Source organism: Oncorhynchus kisutch, linkage group LG27, assembly GCF_002021735.2.
Source record: "Oncorhynchus kisutch isolate 150728-3 linkage group LG27, Okis_V2, whole genome shotgun sequence".
In the NCBI taxonomy this organism is placed as follows: Eukaryota; Metazoa; Chordata; class Actinopteri; order Salmoniformes; family Salmonidae; genus Oncorhynchus; species Oncorhynchus kisutch.
Genome location: NC_034200.2, coordinates 34,032,549 through 34,048,036, shown reverse-complemented (window position 1 = coordinate 34,048,036; position 15,488 = coordinate 34,032,549). Strand labels below are relative to the sequence as shown.

General features: G+C 40.1%; 2 protein-coding genes across 3 annotated transcripts; both read left to right on the top strand.

Moving 5' to 3' along the window:
- Positions 1 to 765: 765 nt before the first annotated feature.
- Positions 766 to 3,161, top strand: LOC109872110 (regulator of G-protein signaling 21-like). The gene is made up of 5 exons (XM_020463224.2): positions 766 to 971; positions 1,183 to 1,242; positions 1,334 to 1,395; positions 1,541 to 1,707; positions 2,081 to 3,161. Exons 1-5 carry the CDS (start codon positions 889 to 891, stop codon positions 2,264 to 2,266), a joined length of 558 nt encoding a protein of 185 aa, XP_020318813.1. The 5' UTR covers positions 766 to 888; the 3' UTR covers positions 2,267 to 3,161.
- A 7,097-nt stretch (positions 3,162 to 10,258) lies between these two features.
- Positions 10,259 to 14,924, top strand: LOC109872175 (regulator of G-protein signaling 2). Of its 2 annotated transcripts, XM_020463308.2 has the most exons (5): positions 10,259 to 10,516; positions 10,727 to 10,801; positions 12,422 to 12,483; positions 12,653 to 12,819; positions 13,165 to 14,924. In XM_020463308.2, the coding sequence occupies exons 1-5, from the start codon at positions 10,461 to 10,463 to the stop codon at positions 13,357 to 13,359; spliced, it is 555 nt and encodes a 184-aa protein (XP_020318897.1). In that variant the 5' UTR covers positions 10,259 to 10,460; the 3' UTR covers positions 13,360 to 14,924. The 2 variants fall into 2 exon arrangements, with proteins under 2 accessions (XP_020318897.1, XP_020318896.1); XM_020463307.2 differs by lacking the exon at positions 10,727 to 10,801 and having other exon boundaries at positions 10,298 to 10,516.
- The last annotated feature ends 564 nt before the right edge of the window (positions 14,925 to 15,488 follow it).

Genomic DNA, 15,488 nt, shown 5'->3' with positions numbered 1-15,488 from the left:
GTAATATATGCCATTTAGCAGATGCTTACAGTCATGCATGCATGCATTTTACATATGGGTGGTCCCGGGAATCTAACCCACTTATCCTATCGTTGTAAGCGCCAAGCTCTACCATCTGAGCAACATAGGACCAATAACGTCTGCCAAAAACTCCAGATAAGATGATTAATGGGAAAATAATGCATCCAGGTGTCATGATATCAACTCTACTGACACCAACACCAACACTGACACCTACACCAAAATATTGTACTGTACTGTCTCATACAAAAGGTTATACTCTTCAAAAGGCAAAAGTTTATGTTGGTAGAAAGTCTAGTAAAAAAAAAGCAGGCATTGACGCACACCCAAAAATGCTTGTAAATGTGTTAACTAACAGAGGGTAAACTGTATTTTTTTTAAATAGACATAGAGTCACATTTAGAGTGGTGGAAACAGAAGCTCCAGAATCATGGGATCTGAAATCAAAAGGCCTTCTTATGAAAGTACAACTTCCACCTGACAAATGTTTGAAAACTTTAACAATTGGATTTTTTTTTTACCTATGCCAACTAGCAGAGTAAAGGTAAATATCTGCTTATCTGTTGTTTAAATTTCCAGTCATATTTGCATCTCCTGGCCTTATTCTCGACAGGCAATGACCTGTGCAGGTTTCTGAACGTGCAGACAAGCAACTGCATTGAGCTGGTTTGAACAAACGAGCGTCATACCTTACTTCCTCTATTTTTGCGGTTTGTAACGAACGAAACGCGTGACGTTCACAGCAGCCATATTCTGTATAAAGAGGGGTGTTGATGAGACTGTCAAAATAGATACACTTTGACAACTAACAGAGAACCACAACACTGAGTGCTACATACACAGAACCCAACTATTGTTCCCCCAAACATGCCTATCTCAGTCACGTCACCATCAAGGGAACTGCATTCACACAACATGGACATGGACGACAAGAGGAGAAATCAGACGAGGTGAGTTTTTGCAGTATTGTTGATACATTTTACATTCAAAGTTGGTTTATTGGTTATTCGGCACTTGTGCAGATTTAATTGTTTTGAATGACGTTGCTGGTTTCCTTTGCACTTAGGAACCAGATATCTTTTGGGTTTATTGTGCATGTGCACTTTTTTGTGTGTATTCTTATGTTTTACAGTGTATTCACCTATTTACTTCGTGTTTCAGGGGAAGCGACTTGAAATCCCGACTACAGCGCAGATCTTCCCAATCCCCCAACACTGAACGGTAAATAAGGTAGACTCTGTCAGGACACATCCAGGAACCACATCTCCATCCAGGGTTTAGATCTGAAACTAAATGTCCTCCACTTTTACAGACTTAGCCCTGAGGAAATTATCCTGTGGTCCCAGTCTTTGGAGAGACTTCTCACATCAAAATGTAAGCATTTCATGTACTTCAAAAACATTTAAACATACAACAGGAGGTTGATGATATAATCTTCATGTGTCCATTTTCATAGGTTTGCAGGTTGTTCAGCCTAGCTAAGTCTGTCTGTGTGTGTGTGTGTCCCCTCCCCCTTTAGATGGCATGACAACATTTCAAGCCTTCTTGAAGTCGGAGTTCAGTGACGAGAACATTGAGTTCTGGCTGATCTGTCAAGACTACAAGAAGATCAAGTCGTCCTTCAGGCTGTCCTCCAGGGCCAAGAAAATCTACAAGACATATATTGAAGCCGAGGCTCCAAAAGAGGTATGTTGTAGTCAGAGGGCTGTTTTTACACACGATTCAACGTGGAGTGCCTGGATACAGCCATTAACCATGGTATATTGGCCATATACCACAAACCCCCAAGGTGCCTTATTGCTATTATAAACTGGTAACAAACTTAATTAGAACAGTAAAAATAAATGTTTTGTCATACCTGTGGTATATGGTCTGATATATCATGGCTTTCAGCCAATCAGCATTCAGGGCTCAAACCACCCAGTTTATAATACTTTACGAAAAGCATGTAGATCTTTGATCATGTATGTATTTACTATACTATATTTACTATTTACTATATATGGACACATCTGCTTGTATCCACCAAGTCTCATCAGTTTACTCTATCTCTCACCAGATCAACATTGACCACAAGACCAGAGATCTCATCAGGCGGAATGTGAAGACGCCCACCACAGTTTGCTTCGACGAGGCCCAGAGGATTGTGTACAGATTGATGGAGAAAGACTCCTACCCCAGGTTCCTCAGATCCAACATCTACAGGACCTTACTGGACTCTTCATCAGACTACATTAAGGTGTAAATGAATACCAACGGTAGAAACTGGACCGAGGTTTCCAACAATGGACTGCAATGTTAGACAGCCAAGAAGGGTTTGCAAACGGGATTCCTAAGAAGATGTTTCCAAATGTGAATTCTACTGGGTACAGAGATAAGAGGCCAAAGGGAAACAGAACGTACAGAAGCGACTTTGAATCCTTGTTGACATTTGTGTCTAGTAGTCTATGTGCTTCCACTTGAAAGATAAACACAACAGGGGAAGGAGCTAGTGGTTAAGATACTTAAGATGCGCCAGTAACTGAAAAGTCGCTGGTTTGAATCCCTGAGTTGACTAGGTGATGTGCCCTTAAGCAAGGTGCTTATTAACCCTAATTGCTCCTGTGAGTCGCTCTGGATAAGAGAGTCAGCTAAATTAATAAAAATTTAAATTAAACATATGATACATAGAAAAGGATTACATAGAACATAGAAATAGATTGTATTTCTATGACAGAGATGGGGTGCTGGGGGATTACCTTGCAGAGTATGTGATAGTTAGGGACTTTCTGTGTCTTGGGGGATGTTTTCAAGGATGCATATTATGTAGCATGTGAACAGCCAGAGCAGCAACTGCATGAGCAGGTATCTGCAGTTGATCAGTGGAATTATTTGATGAGACATTAGATAGGATTATCTACTAAGTGTGTCTTTTAAAACCAGAATAGGATATGTTTTTACTCTGACACCACGCCATGAGGCATGTAAGCTGAAAAACATTATAACATGTTGGAGAATTAATATGTGAAGGAATGACAATGTAAACATGTTGTTGTTGCACTGTATATATGTAAAAAAAAACGTCATGAATGTATTTGTTTGCTAAATTAGGATATTACTGAATATAAATTCAATAAAAACACATATATTCACACACACAACAATTACTGCTTCAAATCCTTCAAAACACTGATGATTTACTTAGAACATTCTAAGGTTTATTAAAGACCAGTTTTGTTGAAGAAGCTTCACACATTTTACTGAAAAGGTCACTTTTTACTTCAAGCATTTGGGTAAATGATGCATTATGCATCTGAACCAAATAACAGCCAGAGAGTTTAACAGTTAATGCATAGAAAGATAGAACATATTACAAGCCTTTTTTATAAGACATCATAAAGGCTCCTACATGCTAATAACAACTTATAAAGCATTACACCAGGATGCTTTAGTTTAGGTCAAGTGTTACCATGAGAAGGTTTTGGCGGGAGAGATTCTAACTTTACGTGGCAGTTTGTCGCTTCCTGTACCAGTTCTCTGTTTCAGATGTGTTTGGTTGTTGATTGAGGTAGTGAGACAAAAAAAAAACACATCATGACAAATCGTCATAATTTCCTTGTTTAGACAACACTGTGTATTAGTAACCAGTTTCTACTCATTTAACTGGGTCATGTGACAGTCAGAAGCCTCAGAACGGTCGGGTTAGCAGACTTTCTATCTCGTCAGAAGAACAGGATGTGTGGAAGTTTTTTTTGCGCTGTGTTCTGACGGAGAGAGACATAGCACAGACATATCATTGACAAAAAACTGCAAGTTGAAAATCCTGCTTATCAGGCACAGAAACACATAACTTGTTTCTCACAAGTGTAGCAAAGGTTGTGAGCTCTGAAAACAACGTGTTCACTCTGTAATGACTGTAATAAGAATATATTGAATGCATTATCAGAAATTACCGTAACTAAACAAATTATTGGGATTAATGGTAAATGTACTACTGGTGATATATTGTATGTAATGGGGAATTGATAGATGCTAACTATCAGAGGGCAAACAATTTACACAATGAAGTTATGAAATAAATACACACAAATTGGCAGGAGAGAGTGCATTCTGGAGAGAGACACACCTTGTGCATCTAAGCCACACTTCCCTTCTTCTTTTAAATGATACCCAAGACGGGTTATCTTCACACATACTGTAGGCCTAAGGCAGTGTTTCCAACAGTCCTCCAGGACCGCCAACAGCACACAATTGTTGTAGCCCAGGACAAGCAAACCTGATTACACTTGTCAACTAAAATCAAAACTGTCCGGGGCTACAACAAAACTGTTTGCCGTTGGGGATCCTGGAGGACTGTTGGAAACACTGCCTTAGGCCTACAGTATGTGTGAAGATAACCCGTCTTGGGTATCATTTGGCCCAAGGAATACTCTCAGGAACGGTTTCAGGTTCAACGCAGTAGCCATTTATGGAAAACCAATACAATTTAAAATGAATGCCATTTCATTTATTATGTCAATTTTATCAAATTGCTTGGGTTGACACCTTGTTTCGACACTGTTTATGTGCTAAGGTTTGCATGATAGCTCATTCTACTCTGGGTTTGGGGGCTCCTGTAACAAATGGTACCCCGATTGGCAGTGCCACTTCTGTCACAACAGGCGGTAAGATGCGCACTGGTAACCAGCTTGCACCCAGCACTGAACCACACACATTAAAAAATAGACCCAGGGGGAGAAAAAAAACGCTATAATGAAGGTTATCACACCCGCCACAGGTACCAGTGCCATAGCACCTTTACAATCCAGCTGGAAGAAGCTGTGGAATTTTTTTTTATTGCCCCTTCTGTGGTAACAGACAGAGGGAATTCTTAATTTAATCTAATTTCCAGGAATTAAACCAATTGCCTATAGAACCCATAAACTGTATCACTAAGCACCTCATAGGGACTAGTGAGCTACAGGCAGGAAACAGCAATGAATCATTGTAATGAGTCACCTATGAGGGAGGAGTTGTGGACAGAACACACCAAACAGAAAATAACTACCCACAAAACCCATGTGGGCAAGAGCTACCTAAGTATGGTTCTCAATCAGAGACAACGATAGACAGCTGTCCCCGATTGAGAACCACACCCGGCCAAACACAGAAATCAAAAACATAGAAAATGAACATAGAATGCCCACCCTAGTCACACCCTGGCCTAACCAAAATAGAGAATAAAAAGCCTCTCTATGGCCAGGGCGTGACAGTACACCACCCCCCAAAGGTGCGGACTCCGGCCGCAAAACCTGACTAAAGGGGAGAGTCGGGTGGGCCTTCTTACGGCAGCAGCTCGGGTGCAGGAGGTGGACCCCGCTCCACCTCAGTTTTGGCCCACTTAGGTGGCGCCTCTGGAGCGGGGACCCTCGCAGCGGGCCCAGGACTGAAGACGGTTCTCCTCGTCATCTGAGGAAGAGTAGTCAAGATCGGACCAAAATGCAGCGTGGTACGTGTCCATGTTAATACTTATTAGCAACTGAACACTAAATACGAAAATGACAAAAAGAATAACCGAAACAGTTCTGTCTGGTGCAGACACAGAGACAGAAAACAACTACCCACAAACACCAGGTGGGAACAGGCTACCTAAGTATGGTTCTCAATCAGAGACAAAGATAGACAGCTGCCTCTGATTGGGAACCATACCAGGCCAAACACAGAAATACAAAACATAGAACAAAAACATAGAATGCCCACCCCAACTCACGCCCTGACCAAACTAAAACAGAAACATAAAAAAGGAACTAAGGTCAGGACGTATCAGTGTGTTAATGTGATTAGCATGACGTTTGTAAGTAACAGCAAACTTTCCAGGACATAGACATGTCTCATATGGGCAGAAAGCTTAAATTATTTTTAATCTAACTGCAGTGTCCAATTTACAGTAGCTATTACAGTGAATAAATACCATGCTATTGTTTGAGGAGAGTGCACAACAACAACAAAACATTTATCACGGCAATTGGTTTGATACATTCACCTCTGAAGGTAAATAATGTGCTTACATTCAGTAATCTTGCTCTGATTTGTCATCCTATGGGTCCCAGAGATAAACTGAAGCATAGTTTTGTTTGATAAAATACATTTTTATATTCAAATGTAGGAACTGGGTTCTACAGTTTGAACCCCTGCGGTCTCTGCAAGAATTTCCACTGATTGTTTCGATCAGCAGGTTCTCACTTCCTCTGCGTCGGAGTCAATTGGGTCGTCACATGAAAAATAATTTTTCTTAAAATAACATTGTCTACATACCTATCTACCTATCTGCATAGTAACCTACTTCATGTTCCACGTTTGTGGTAACAAAGAAAGGTTAGGCCCTTCAGAACATGACCACAAATTAAGTATGTCTATGTTTGGGCCTGTATTCACAAAGCGTCTCAGAGTAGTGTTGAAGTAGGATCGGTTTTTGCCTTTTAAACCATAATGAATAAAAGAGAAGACCTGATCCTAGATCACAGGGTGGCAGGTAACCTAGTGGTTAGAGCGTTTGGGGCAGTAATCGAAAAGGTTGCTGGATTGAATCCATGAACCGGCAAGGTAAAAATCTGTCGTTCTGCCTCTGGTCAAGGCAGTTAACCCACTGTTCCTAGGCCGTCTTTGTAAACAAGAATTTGTTCTTAATTAACTGACTTGCCTAGTTAAATAAAGGTTAAACTTTAAAATAAAATAAATCAGCTCTCCTACTCTGGGACTCTTTGTGAATATGGGTCCTGGTGTTAGACTATTCCTGGGCTGAATACACTTCCTGTTGGTTGGCTACAACACAGATCCTATAAATATACTACCACCTGTCAGAGAACATTCCAGTCATTCCTCACCACACCTTCATCCACTGAGGTGTATTTTTAACTCCTCAAACAGTCTATTTAAAGAACATTCTTGACCTGATTGAACAGGATCCTCAACCTGATGATGGAATAGCCTGAGATAACATCTTGGGTAAAGGCCACAAACCCAAGTAACTCATAGATTTCATTCTTCCTATTGAACAGCTAATAACATAGCAGTAGTCTACCAGCAGCAGTCTAGTCTACTTGTTACTTAATTTTACAGTTTTAATCTTTCCTAACTTCTATCAATGTTTCTGCCCTTATCCACACTTTTTATGTCTCACAAAATAAAAACAGGTGCAAATGCTTTGTAAATTAGGACCCCCTGAGCTCTACATTTTGTCTCGTTTACAAAGTTAGACAACTCAAAGCACTTGCAGTCCTAAAGGGAACATGCAGATACACACTTATTCTCTAAACAATCAATTAATCAATTTTATGTAGCACATTTCTTACATAGAATGTGCTTAACGATCCTTGGATGTGCTGGAGTTTGGCTTGGTGGTCTAAAACCGACACTGGACCATGCATTGCCCTCTGCTATGGAGATTTGAATTCCCCCATCTGCAACTTTAAAGCATGTCCATCCACTTATATTCTATCTTTCTCCAATGTATCTTTCTTATGAAGTCACACACACACACAAAAAAAACATTTGGATTGATCTAAGTCACAAATAAAATGGTGACATAAGCACAACTCCTGTCATTCCCTCCTGTTACCTCAGTTTTTATTTTAATGAAGCGTTGTGTTGTCGCTTCGAGATCAGTTTGATCAATGATGAACACGTCAGCTGATATCCAATGATTACACCTTCTAAAGACAAGAATGTGATTCCATTCAAGAACTAGACATGCCTCGTAATGCATTGTTATGTACAGATGTAGGATCTTAATTTGAGCCAGATTGCTACAGCAGGAAAATAATCCTGCAGCAACAGGAAATGTGAATTATTATGTGGATTATAATGAATTGACATGTATGTAGGGGTTGATACATTTTGTATTAGGATAAATCAAGTCTGACATTTCTAAATGGTAATTACAAACTTTAGGAGCATTTTGAAAACTCAAATACACTACACGTTTGCATTTCCTGTCGTGCAGGAAAATTCTCTGCAAATTAAGATCCTACATCTGTAATTAGCCAATAATAAAGGGGAGCATGAGGTCTGAATCTCGTTGCTCTCATGTGTCCTCATCTATTATTCCACAAAAGGCCTGGCAAGGAAATGTGAGGAATTGGAGTGACGCTTGTCAGATAAAAGCACGCCCAGCTGACCCATAACATTCCGAGACCCATATGTCTCTTAGAGCATGGTGAGACCATGGTTGTCCTATGGTCATTTTGCATACAACCTTCCCACAACTTTCTGGGAATGGTGCAGGATAGTTTCTTTGTATTTAATTAATTTAACAACACTTTTACTAAAACTTCAAACATAGTTACATTTAATTTCAATGTTGGTAATGTTTCTAGGAACGTTCTCGAACTGGTAAAGTTTGACATTGAGAATGTTCTAAAAGAAGAATGTAAAAAGAAAAAAAACATTATTCTCTGGACATTTCAGTACTTCAGCATAACGTTTCCTACAGTCTTCCTTATGGTTCTAGTTCAAATCAAAATCCAACCCAATTTTATTTATCACATACATATGGTTAGCAGATGTTAATGCGAGTGTAGCGAAATGCTTGTGCTTCTAGTTCCGACAGTGCAGTAATATCTAACAATACTCCAACAACTACCTAATACACACAAATCTAAAGGGGTGAATGAGAATATGTACATATAAGTATATGGATGAGTGATGGCCGAGCGGTATAAAATACAGTATATACATGTGCTATGAGTAATGTAACATATGTAAACATTATTAAAGTGGCATTATTTAGAGTGTATTGTATAAAGTGACTAGTGATCCATTTATTAAAGTGGCCAGTGATTGGGTCTCAATGTAGGCAGCAGCCTCTCTGAGTTAGTGGTGGCTGTTTAGCAGTTTGATGGCCTTGAGATAGAAGCTGTTTTTCAGCCTCTCTGTCTCATCTTTGATGCACCTGTACTGACCTCGCCTTCTGGATGGTAGTGGTGTGAACATGCAGTAGCTCGGGCGGTTGATGTCCTTGATGATATTTTTGGCCATCCTGTGACATCGGGTGCTGTAGGTGTCCTGGAGGGCAGGAAGTTTGCCCCCAGTGATGCGTTGTGCAGACTGCACCACCCTCTGGAGAGCCATACGGTTGAGGGTGGTGCAGTTGCTGTACCAGGCTGTGATACAGCCCGACAGGATGCTCTTGATTGTGTATCTGTAAAAGTTTGTTCTCAAAATGTTCTCAAATTGTTCCAAGGACATTAATTAACAACGTTCTTCTGTGGGAATTTCAGTAATTCAGCATAAAGTTTCCTACAGGTTTCCTCATGGCTCTATGTAAAGTAATATTCTCAAATTATTCGGGGAACAAGATGAAAACTTTCCATAAAAACCACACAAAAACATTAGCAACGTTCAGAGAATGTTACAAGAATGTTATTTTAAGACATACATTCAATTTTCAGCATTAACAAAACTCTCTCTATCCTCTATCTTGTTAATTGTGTTCAGATATGTTGGCCGTGCCCACTAATTGGCCACACCTGATCTTAATGAGTGATTGTTTCCTTTGAAATAGGCTAAAATGAACAGCTTTGTATGCCTAAAAAAAACACAACATGCTAGCTCCATCCTGGTGGCGCAGTGGACTAAATTCATGGTTAGAGAGCATATGATTATAGGTTTTAATCTAACTGATGCTGTGTAACAATAACAAATAAATGTCTTTGTATGATTAATGCGTAAGGAAATTAATTTCCATGTGTCCAATAGGTGCTTGGAGTTCAAAAATGATTAGCCAAAATAAGCCCGCAGTGTTATTAGAAGTCTTATTGAAAAATGATTAGCCAAAATAAGCCCGCAGTGTTATTAGAAGTCTTATTGAAAAATGATTAGCCAAAATAAGCCCGCAGTGTTATTAGAAGTCTTATTGAAAAATGATTCTGTCAAAGTTTTAAGGAAGTTATTTGAAAACCCCCAAATAAACCTATAATGTCCATTCTCAGAGTGTTAATTAAACCTCCTAGGAGAACAATCAAGGAACCAGAGTTGGTTACTACATGGTTCCATATGTGTTATTTCATAGTTTTAATGTCTTCTCTATTATTCTACAATGTAGAAAATAGTTGTTTTTTTTAAATAAAGAAAAAACCTTGAATGAGTAGGTGTGTCCAAACTTTGGACTGGTATTATACATTTGTAGAATTTCAAAGGAACCAAATGTGCTGGCTGGGACTCCGTTGAGCTATTGTTAGCTTGGGACAATGCTCAGTGACTCAACATTGCTGGTTGTTGAGTGTAGATTTCCCCGTGATTATGGAGAAGAGCCAATCAGGATTGAGATGCCGGTGGAGCTTGGGTATTCTTGGCTTTGTCAGAGAGCATAAAGAATCCACCGAGCTTCCTTGAGAATTGGGTCTGGAAACTCAACGAACAGGGTTGAGAGGGTGATATGTACACAGTATTTAGCCATTGAACACAAATAATAATGACAAAAAATGGATATTTGCTGTGAGACGGCCTCAGAAGACCTTGACAAGACCAAAAGGCTTTTGTAAGTTGTTGATGTAATTTGGTTTTATTATTATTATTTTAAATAAGTTGTTATAGGCGTTATGAGCCATATTTGTATTGTATTACATTTGCATAATTTCATCACATATGAAACATCGTAATGTGACTGGCCTATAAATAAGTGTACTATAATACATTTCTAAAAAGACCACTGAACATTATTTCTGTGTTCTTATCATTTATTCTGCAGGCATAAACCCTGGAAATCGAGACTCCACAACTTCCTCAATAGTCCCTCACCTCATTCAAGGAAAAAACTGCACAGGTATGTGAAACTGAAAAAAATATCTATATAATTTTTCTGGTATGTGTTTTAAATATGTCACTATACCATGATTTTACTAAATATATGATACCAGGCCAAGTATCACGATACCGAGTAGTATGGGGAAGGGGGGCTCTGTGGCGTCCTGTTCACCCCATCCTCCTGACGCTTGTTCCCGTTTTCTAAACGTTATGTGCATGTGCTACAAAACAAACCCGTCACAGACATTCACACTTTTACTCAATACAACACATTAACTTCACACTGTTCACTGTATAATACAATACTGCATAGAATGGCTATTTTATTTTACCTTTATTTCACTAGGCAGGTCAGTTTAAGAACAAATTCTTATTTACAATGACGGCCAACCGGGGAACAGTGGGTTACCTGCCTTGTTCAGGGGCAGAACGACCGGTTTTTACCTTGTCAGCTCCGGGACTTGATCCAACGCTCTAACCACGAGGCTACCTACCTGCCGCTCCAAAATGTGCAAATGCCCACCTATGATTTGGCTGGAGGAATGGGAGGAAGGAATATACATCCCATAATGATCCGCATGTCATTGTAGCAGTAAGGAGAAAACGCTATATATGAATCGAAGCACATCTCATGAGTTGCAGACCCTTTTAATTTCTTCCTGTGGCAATCAAATTGGCCTAGACCTACTGTCAAGTTAGCAGGTCGTTAGCCAGATAGGTCTGGCCTAGACCTACTGTCAAATTAGCAGGTTGTTAGCTAGATAGGTCTGGCCTAGACCTACTGTCAAGTTAGCAGGTTGTTAGCCAGATAGGTAACATGACTGAATAACGTTGTTTGTTATCAAACCAATAATTAACGGACCGGGATTAGTTTAAAACCGCCCGCGACATGGTTTGGTTTGTGAAATATCACAGAAATCGCGCAGGAAGATAAAAGGGAGCTCCGTTTATAGGAGTAATATTTTGTTAAGCAACAGCAATTAGTCTCTTGTGTGCACCGGTCCAATAATGTCCACTTCACTTTCTTGCGTGGCAGCTGTGATCAGCAAGCCGTAACCCCTGCCAGCCCGCACTCACCTGCTTCTCACTGCCTAGTCTTCCTGCATATCTATTCCATCAGTTTTTAAAATATAATTGAGCCTTGATGGCGAGCAGGGATGGAGACCCTGATCAATCTTGTTATTACATTTGTATGTTTTATACACTAGAGCAGTGCACAGAACGAGCAGAATTGATACATTGTATATAATGTAATCCCTGATATAATCAAGAGCACAGGCCAATCTGGGTATAGTCTTTGCACATTGGCTGTCACACAGCAGTGCCAGAGAGGAAAAACCGCTTCGCGACAGACATGCTTGCAGCTTTAGAGCAAAGAAAACGGCTTGTAGCTCAAACGGGTTAAAACATTTACTGAACTTGTAAACAACTGACATTGTAAACATTTCATAACAGGCGATAGCGGGTTCTTTAGATCGGTAGGGCCGAAAATGTTTGTAGTATTATATGAACCTGTATGTTAATCTAAAATGTTGGTATCATGACGTTTTGATTATGTTACTGGTCTACCAGTATACCTTGCAACACCAATTCAATTACACTATTCCCATATTTCACCCTCTTTTTGTTTTATTTGCAGACAATCTGTTAATGAGGCGAAACAGTGGGGACAATCCTTAGAGAAACTACTCAATCATAAATGTAATTTTTGTTTTATATATATATATATATATATATATATATATATATATATATATATATATATACAGTAAATATATACAGCATATTTTTGGAAATATATAAACCACACTACCAGACTGCAGATTACGCCTAAATCAACCCAAATATTTTCTCTCCATTTTGCTTCTAGGTGGCCAAGTGGCATTTCGGGTCTTCCTGAAATCTGAGTTCTGTGAGGAGAATCTGGAGTTTTGGCTTGCCTGTGAAGAGTTCAAGTCCATCACCAGTCCAGAGAAGCTTGCCTGGAAAGCTACTAGCATTTATGAAGAATTCATCCAAAGTGACTCCCCTATGGAGGTAGAAACACATTATATTATCATTATCACAGTACCATCATGTATATCACTTCATGTTCCTTATAGTGATAATAAATGAGTGACTTTCTTTGCAAGTTATACAGATTTTAAAAAATATATATATTTAGAAATTCCCCATGAGTAACTCTGTACCTGCTGCAAAGTGGGAGAATATAATCTTTAAACTTTCCAGGATGACATGAAGGAAAACTATAATATATTTAAAAGTAACCTACTTCTAAAACCAAATTAGATGAAGAACGATTGACATGTATGATAATAGTGTATAAATAGGGTTATTTAAGGTTGTGTCGAGTGTGATTATTGCATTTTTTTCTCAAATCAGGTCAACGTCGATTACCACACAAGAGACACGATTGCTCACAGTCTCCACAAGCCAACCCCATCTTGTTTTGACGGTGCCCAGAGGAAGGTCTGTAGCCTTATGGAGAACGATGCGTATCCTCGGTTCATTCAGTCTGACTACTACAAGGACCTGTGTGCTGGTAGCAGGGGCTTAGGAAAACATAAAAGAACTTGAGACTGACTGACTCAGACTCCACAAAAATGTACTCTGGCAATCCAATTCTCTGCTCTTCTCTTGAAGTGTGCACTTGACTTGAACACTCCCTCACATGGAATGGTTCACCTGATAAACAACCGACGAACACTACTGACTTCAAGTGTCTGTGTTATTTGTATATATTGATGGTGATGTATATTTGTAAACTTGTAATATTTCATATTTAATAATTCCATTGTAAGTTGTACTTGTAATTCAGCTTGTTGCTATAATGATTTATTGTACATTTAAAAATAAACATTCATGGATTTAGCGACGTGAAAATTCCTCCAGCCAATGATTACATCAATCCCATGTGAAAGGACAAGTACCCTTCTGGAGGAGAGGAGAGAATCTGGGTGCGGCCTTAGTCCTCTTCATCCCCCTGTGACGCGTTAGGGCATCGACCATGGCTCTCCACCTACACTGAACATTGCAGCAAGGTCTCATCTGATAACACAATCATAGCCAGATATTGCAGCCAAGATTCAATCAATCAATCAATCCATCAAATGTATTTATAGAGCCCTTTTAACATCAGCAGACGTCACAAAGTGCTTACACAGAAACCCAGCCTAAAACCCCAAAGAGGAAGCGATGCAGAAGCAAAGTGGCTAGGAAAAACTCCCTAGAAAGGCAGGAACCTAGGAAGAAACCTAGAGAGGAATTAGGCTTGGCCCCCAAACTTTTACAGATGCACAATTGAAAGCATCCTATTGGGCCTGGTACGGCAACTGCACTGCCCACAACCCCAGGGCTCTCCAGAGGGTGGTGCGGTCTGCCCAACACATCGCCGGGGGCACACTATCTGCCTTCCAGGACACTTACAATACCCAATGTCACAAGAAGGCCAAAAATATCAAGGACATCAACCACCCAAGCCACGGCCTGTTCACCCTGCTATCATCCAGAAGGCGAGGTCAGTACAGGTGCTTCAAAGCTGGGACGGAGAGACTGAAAAACAGCTTCTATCTCAAGGCCATCAGACTGTTAATTAGCCATCACTAGCCGGCTACCACCCGGTTACTCAACCCTGCACTTTAGAGGCTGTTGCCTTATGTACATAGACATGGAATCACTGGTCAATTTAATAATGGAACACTAGTCACTGTAATGTTTACATATTGTATATACAGTAAATACAGTATATTTTTTGCCTTTCCGACAATGCTCGTCCTAATATGTATATATTTCTTAATTCCATTCTTTTACTTTTAGATGTGTGTGTATTGTTGTGAGTTGTTAGATATTACTGCACTGTTGGAGCTAGAAACACAAGCGTTTTGCTACACCCGCAATAACATCTGCTAAATATGTGTATGTGACCAATAACATTTGGTTTGATTTGATTTGAACAGCTCACCAACTTACTAGCCTGAGACAAGGCAGAGCCTAGCCCACAAAGATCTCCCCCACTGCACGAGTCCGAGGGGGGCGCCAAACCAGACAGGAAGATCACGTCAGTGACTCAACCCACTCAAGACGAGTATAGCGAGAGAAAAAGCCTTGCAAGATGTGATGCACACCTCCTAGGGACAACATGAGAGAGCACTAACAAGCCAGCGACTCAGCCCCCGTAATAGGGTCAGAGGCAGAGAATCCCAGTGGGGGGGGGGGGGTCACTCCAATGCCTTGCCGTTCATCTTCACACCCCTTGTTCCAGACTACACTCAACCATAGGACCTACTGAAGAGATGAGTATTCAGTAATGACTTAAAGGTTGAGAGCGAGTCTGCGTCTCTCACATGGATCGGCAGACCATTCCATAAAAATGGAACTCTATAGGAGAAAGCCCTGCCTTCAGCTGTTTGCTTAGAAATTATAGGGACAATGAGAAGGCCTGCGTCTTGTGACTGTAGCGTACGTGTAGGTGTGTAAGGCAGGACCAAATCGTAAAGATAGGTAGGAGCAAGTTTATGTAATGCTTTGTAGGTTAACAGTAAAAGCTTGAAATCAGCCCTTGCCTTAACAGGAAGCTAGATGGAAAGGCTAACACTGGAGTAGTAGGATCAAATGTTTGGGTTCTAGTCAAGATGCTAGCAGACCGATTTAGCACTAGCTCAAGTTTATTTAGTGCTTTATCCGGGTAGCTGGAGAGTAGAGAGTTG

Bases quoted from the DNA above. Each gene is read 5' to 3' on its own strand.
- LOC109872110 (XM_020463224.2), top strand. From the start codon at position 889: ATGCCTATCTCAGTCACGTCACCATCAAGGGAACTGCATTCACACAAC. The intron at 1,396-1,540 runs GTAAGCATTTCA...CTCCCCCTTTAG, and splicing joins GAGACTTCTCACATCAAAAT to ATGGCATGACAACATTTCAA. The intron at 1,708-2,080 runs GTATGTTGTAGT...ATCTCTCACCAG, and splicing joins AAGCCGAGGCTCCAAAAGAG to ATCAACATTGACCACAAGAC.
- LOC109872175 (XM_020463308.2), top strand. From the start codon at position 10,461: ATGGATATTTGCTGTGAGACGGCCTCAGAAGACCTTGACAAGACCAAA. The intron at 10,517-10,726 runs GTAAGTTGTTGA...TTTATTCTGCAG, and splicing joins GACAAGACCAAAAGGCTTTT to GCATAAACCCTGGAAATCGA. The intron at 12,484-12,652 runs GTAATTTTTGTT...TTTTGCTTCTAG, and splicing joins GAAACTACTCAATCATAAAT to GTGGCCAAGTGGCATTTCGG.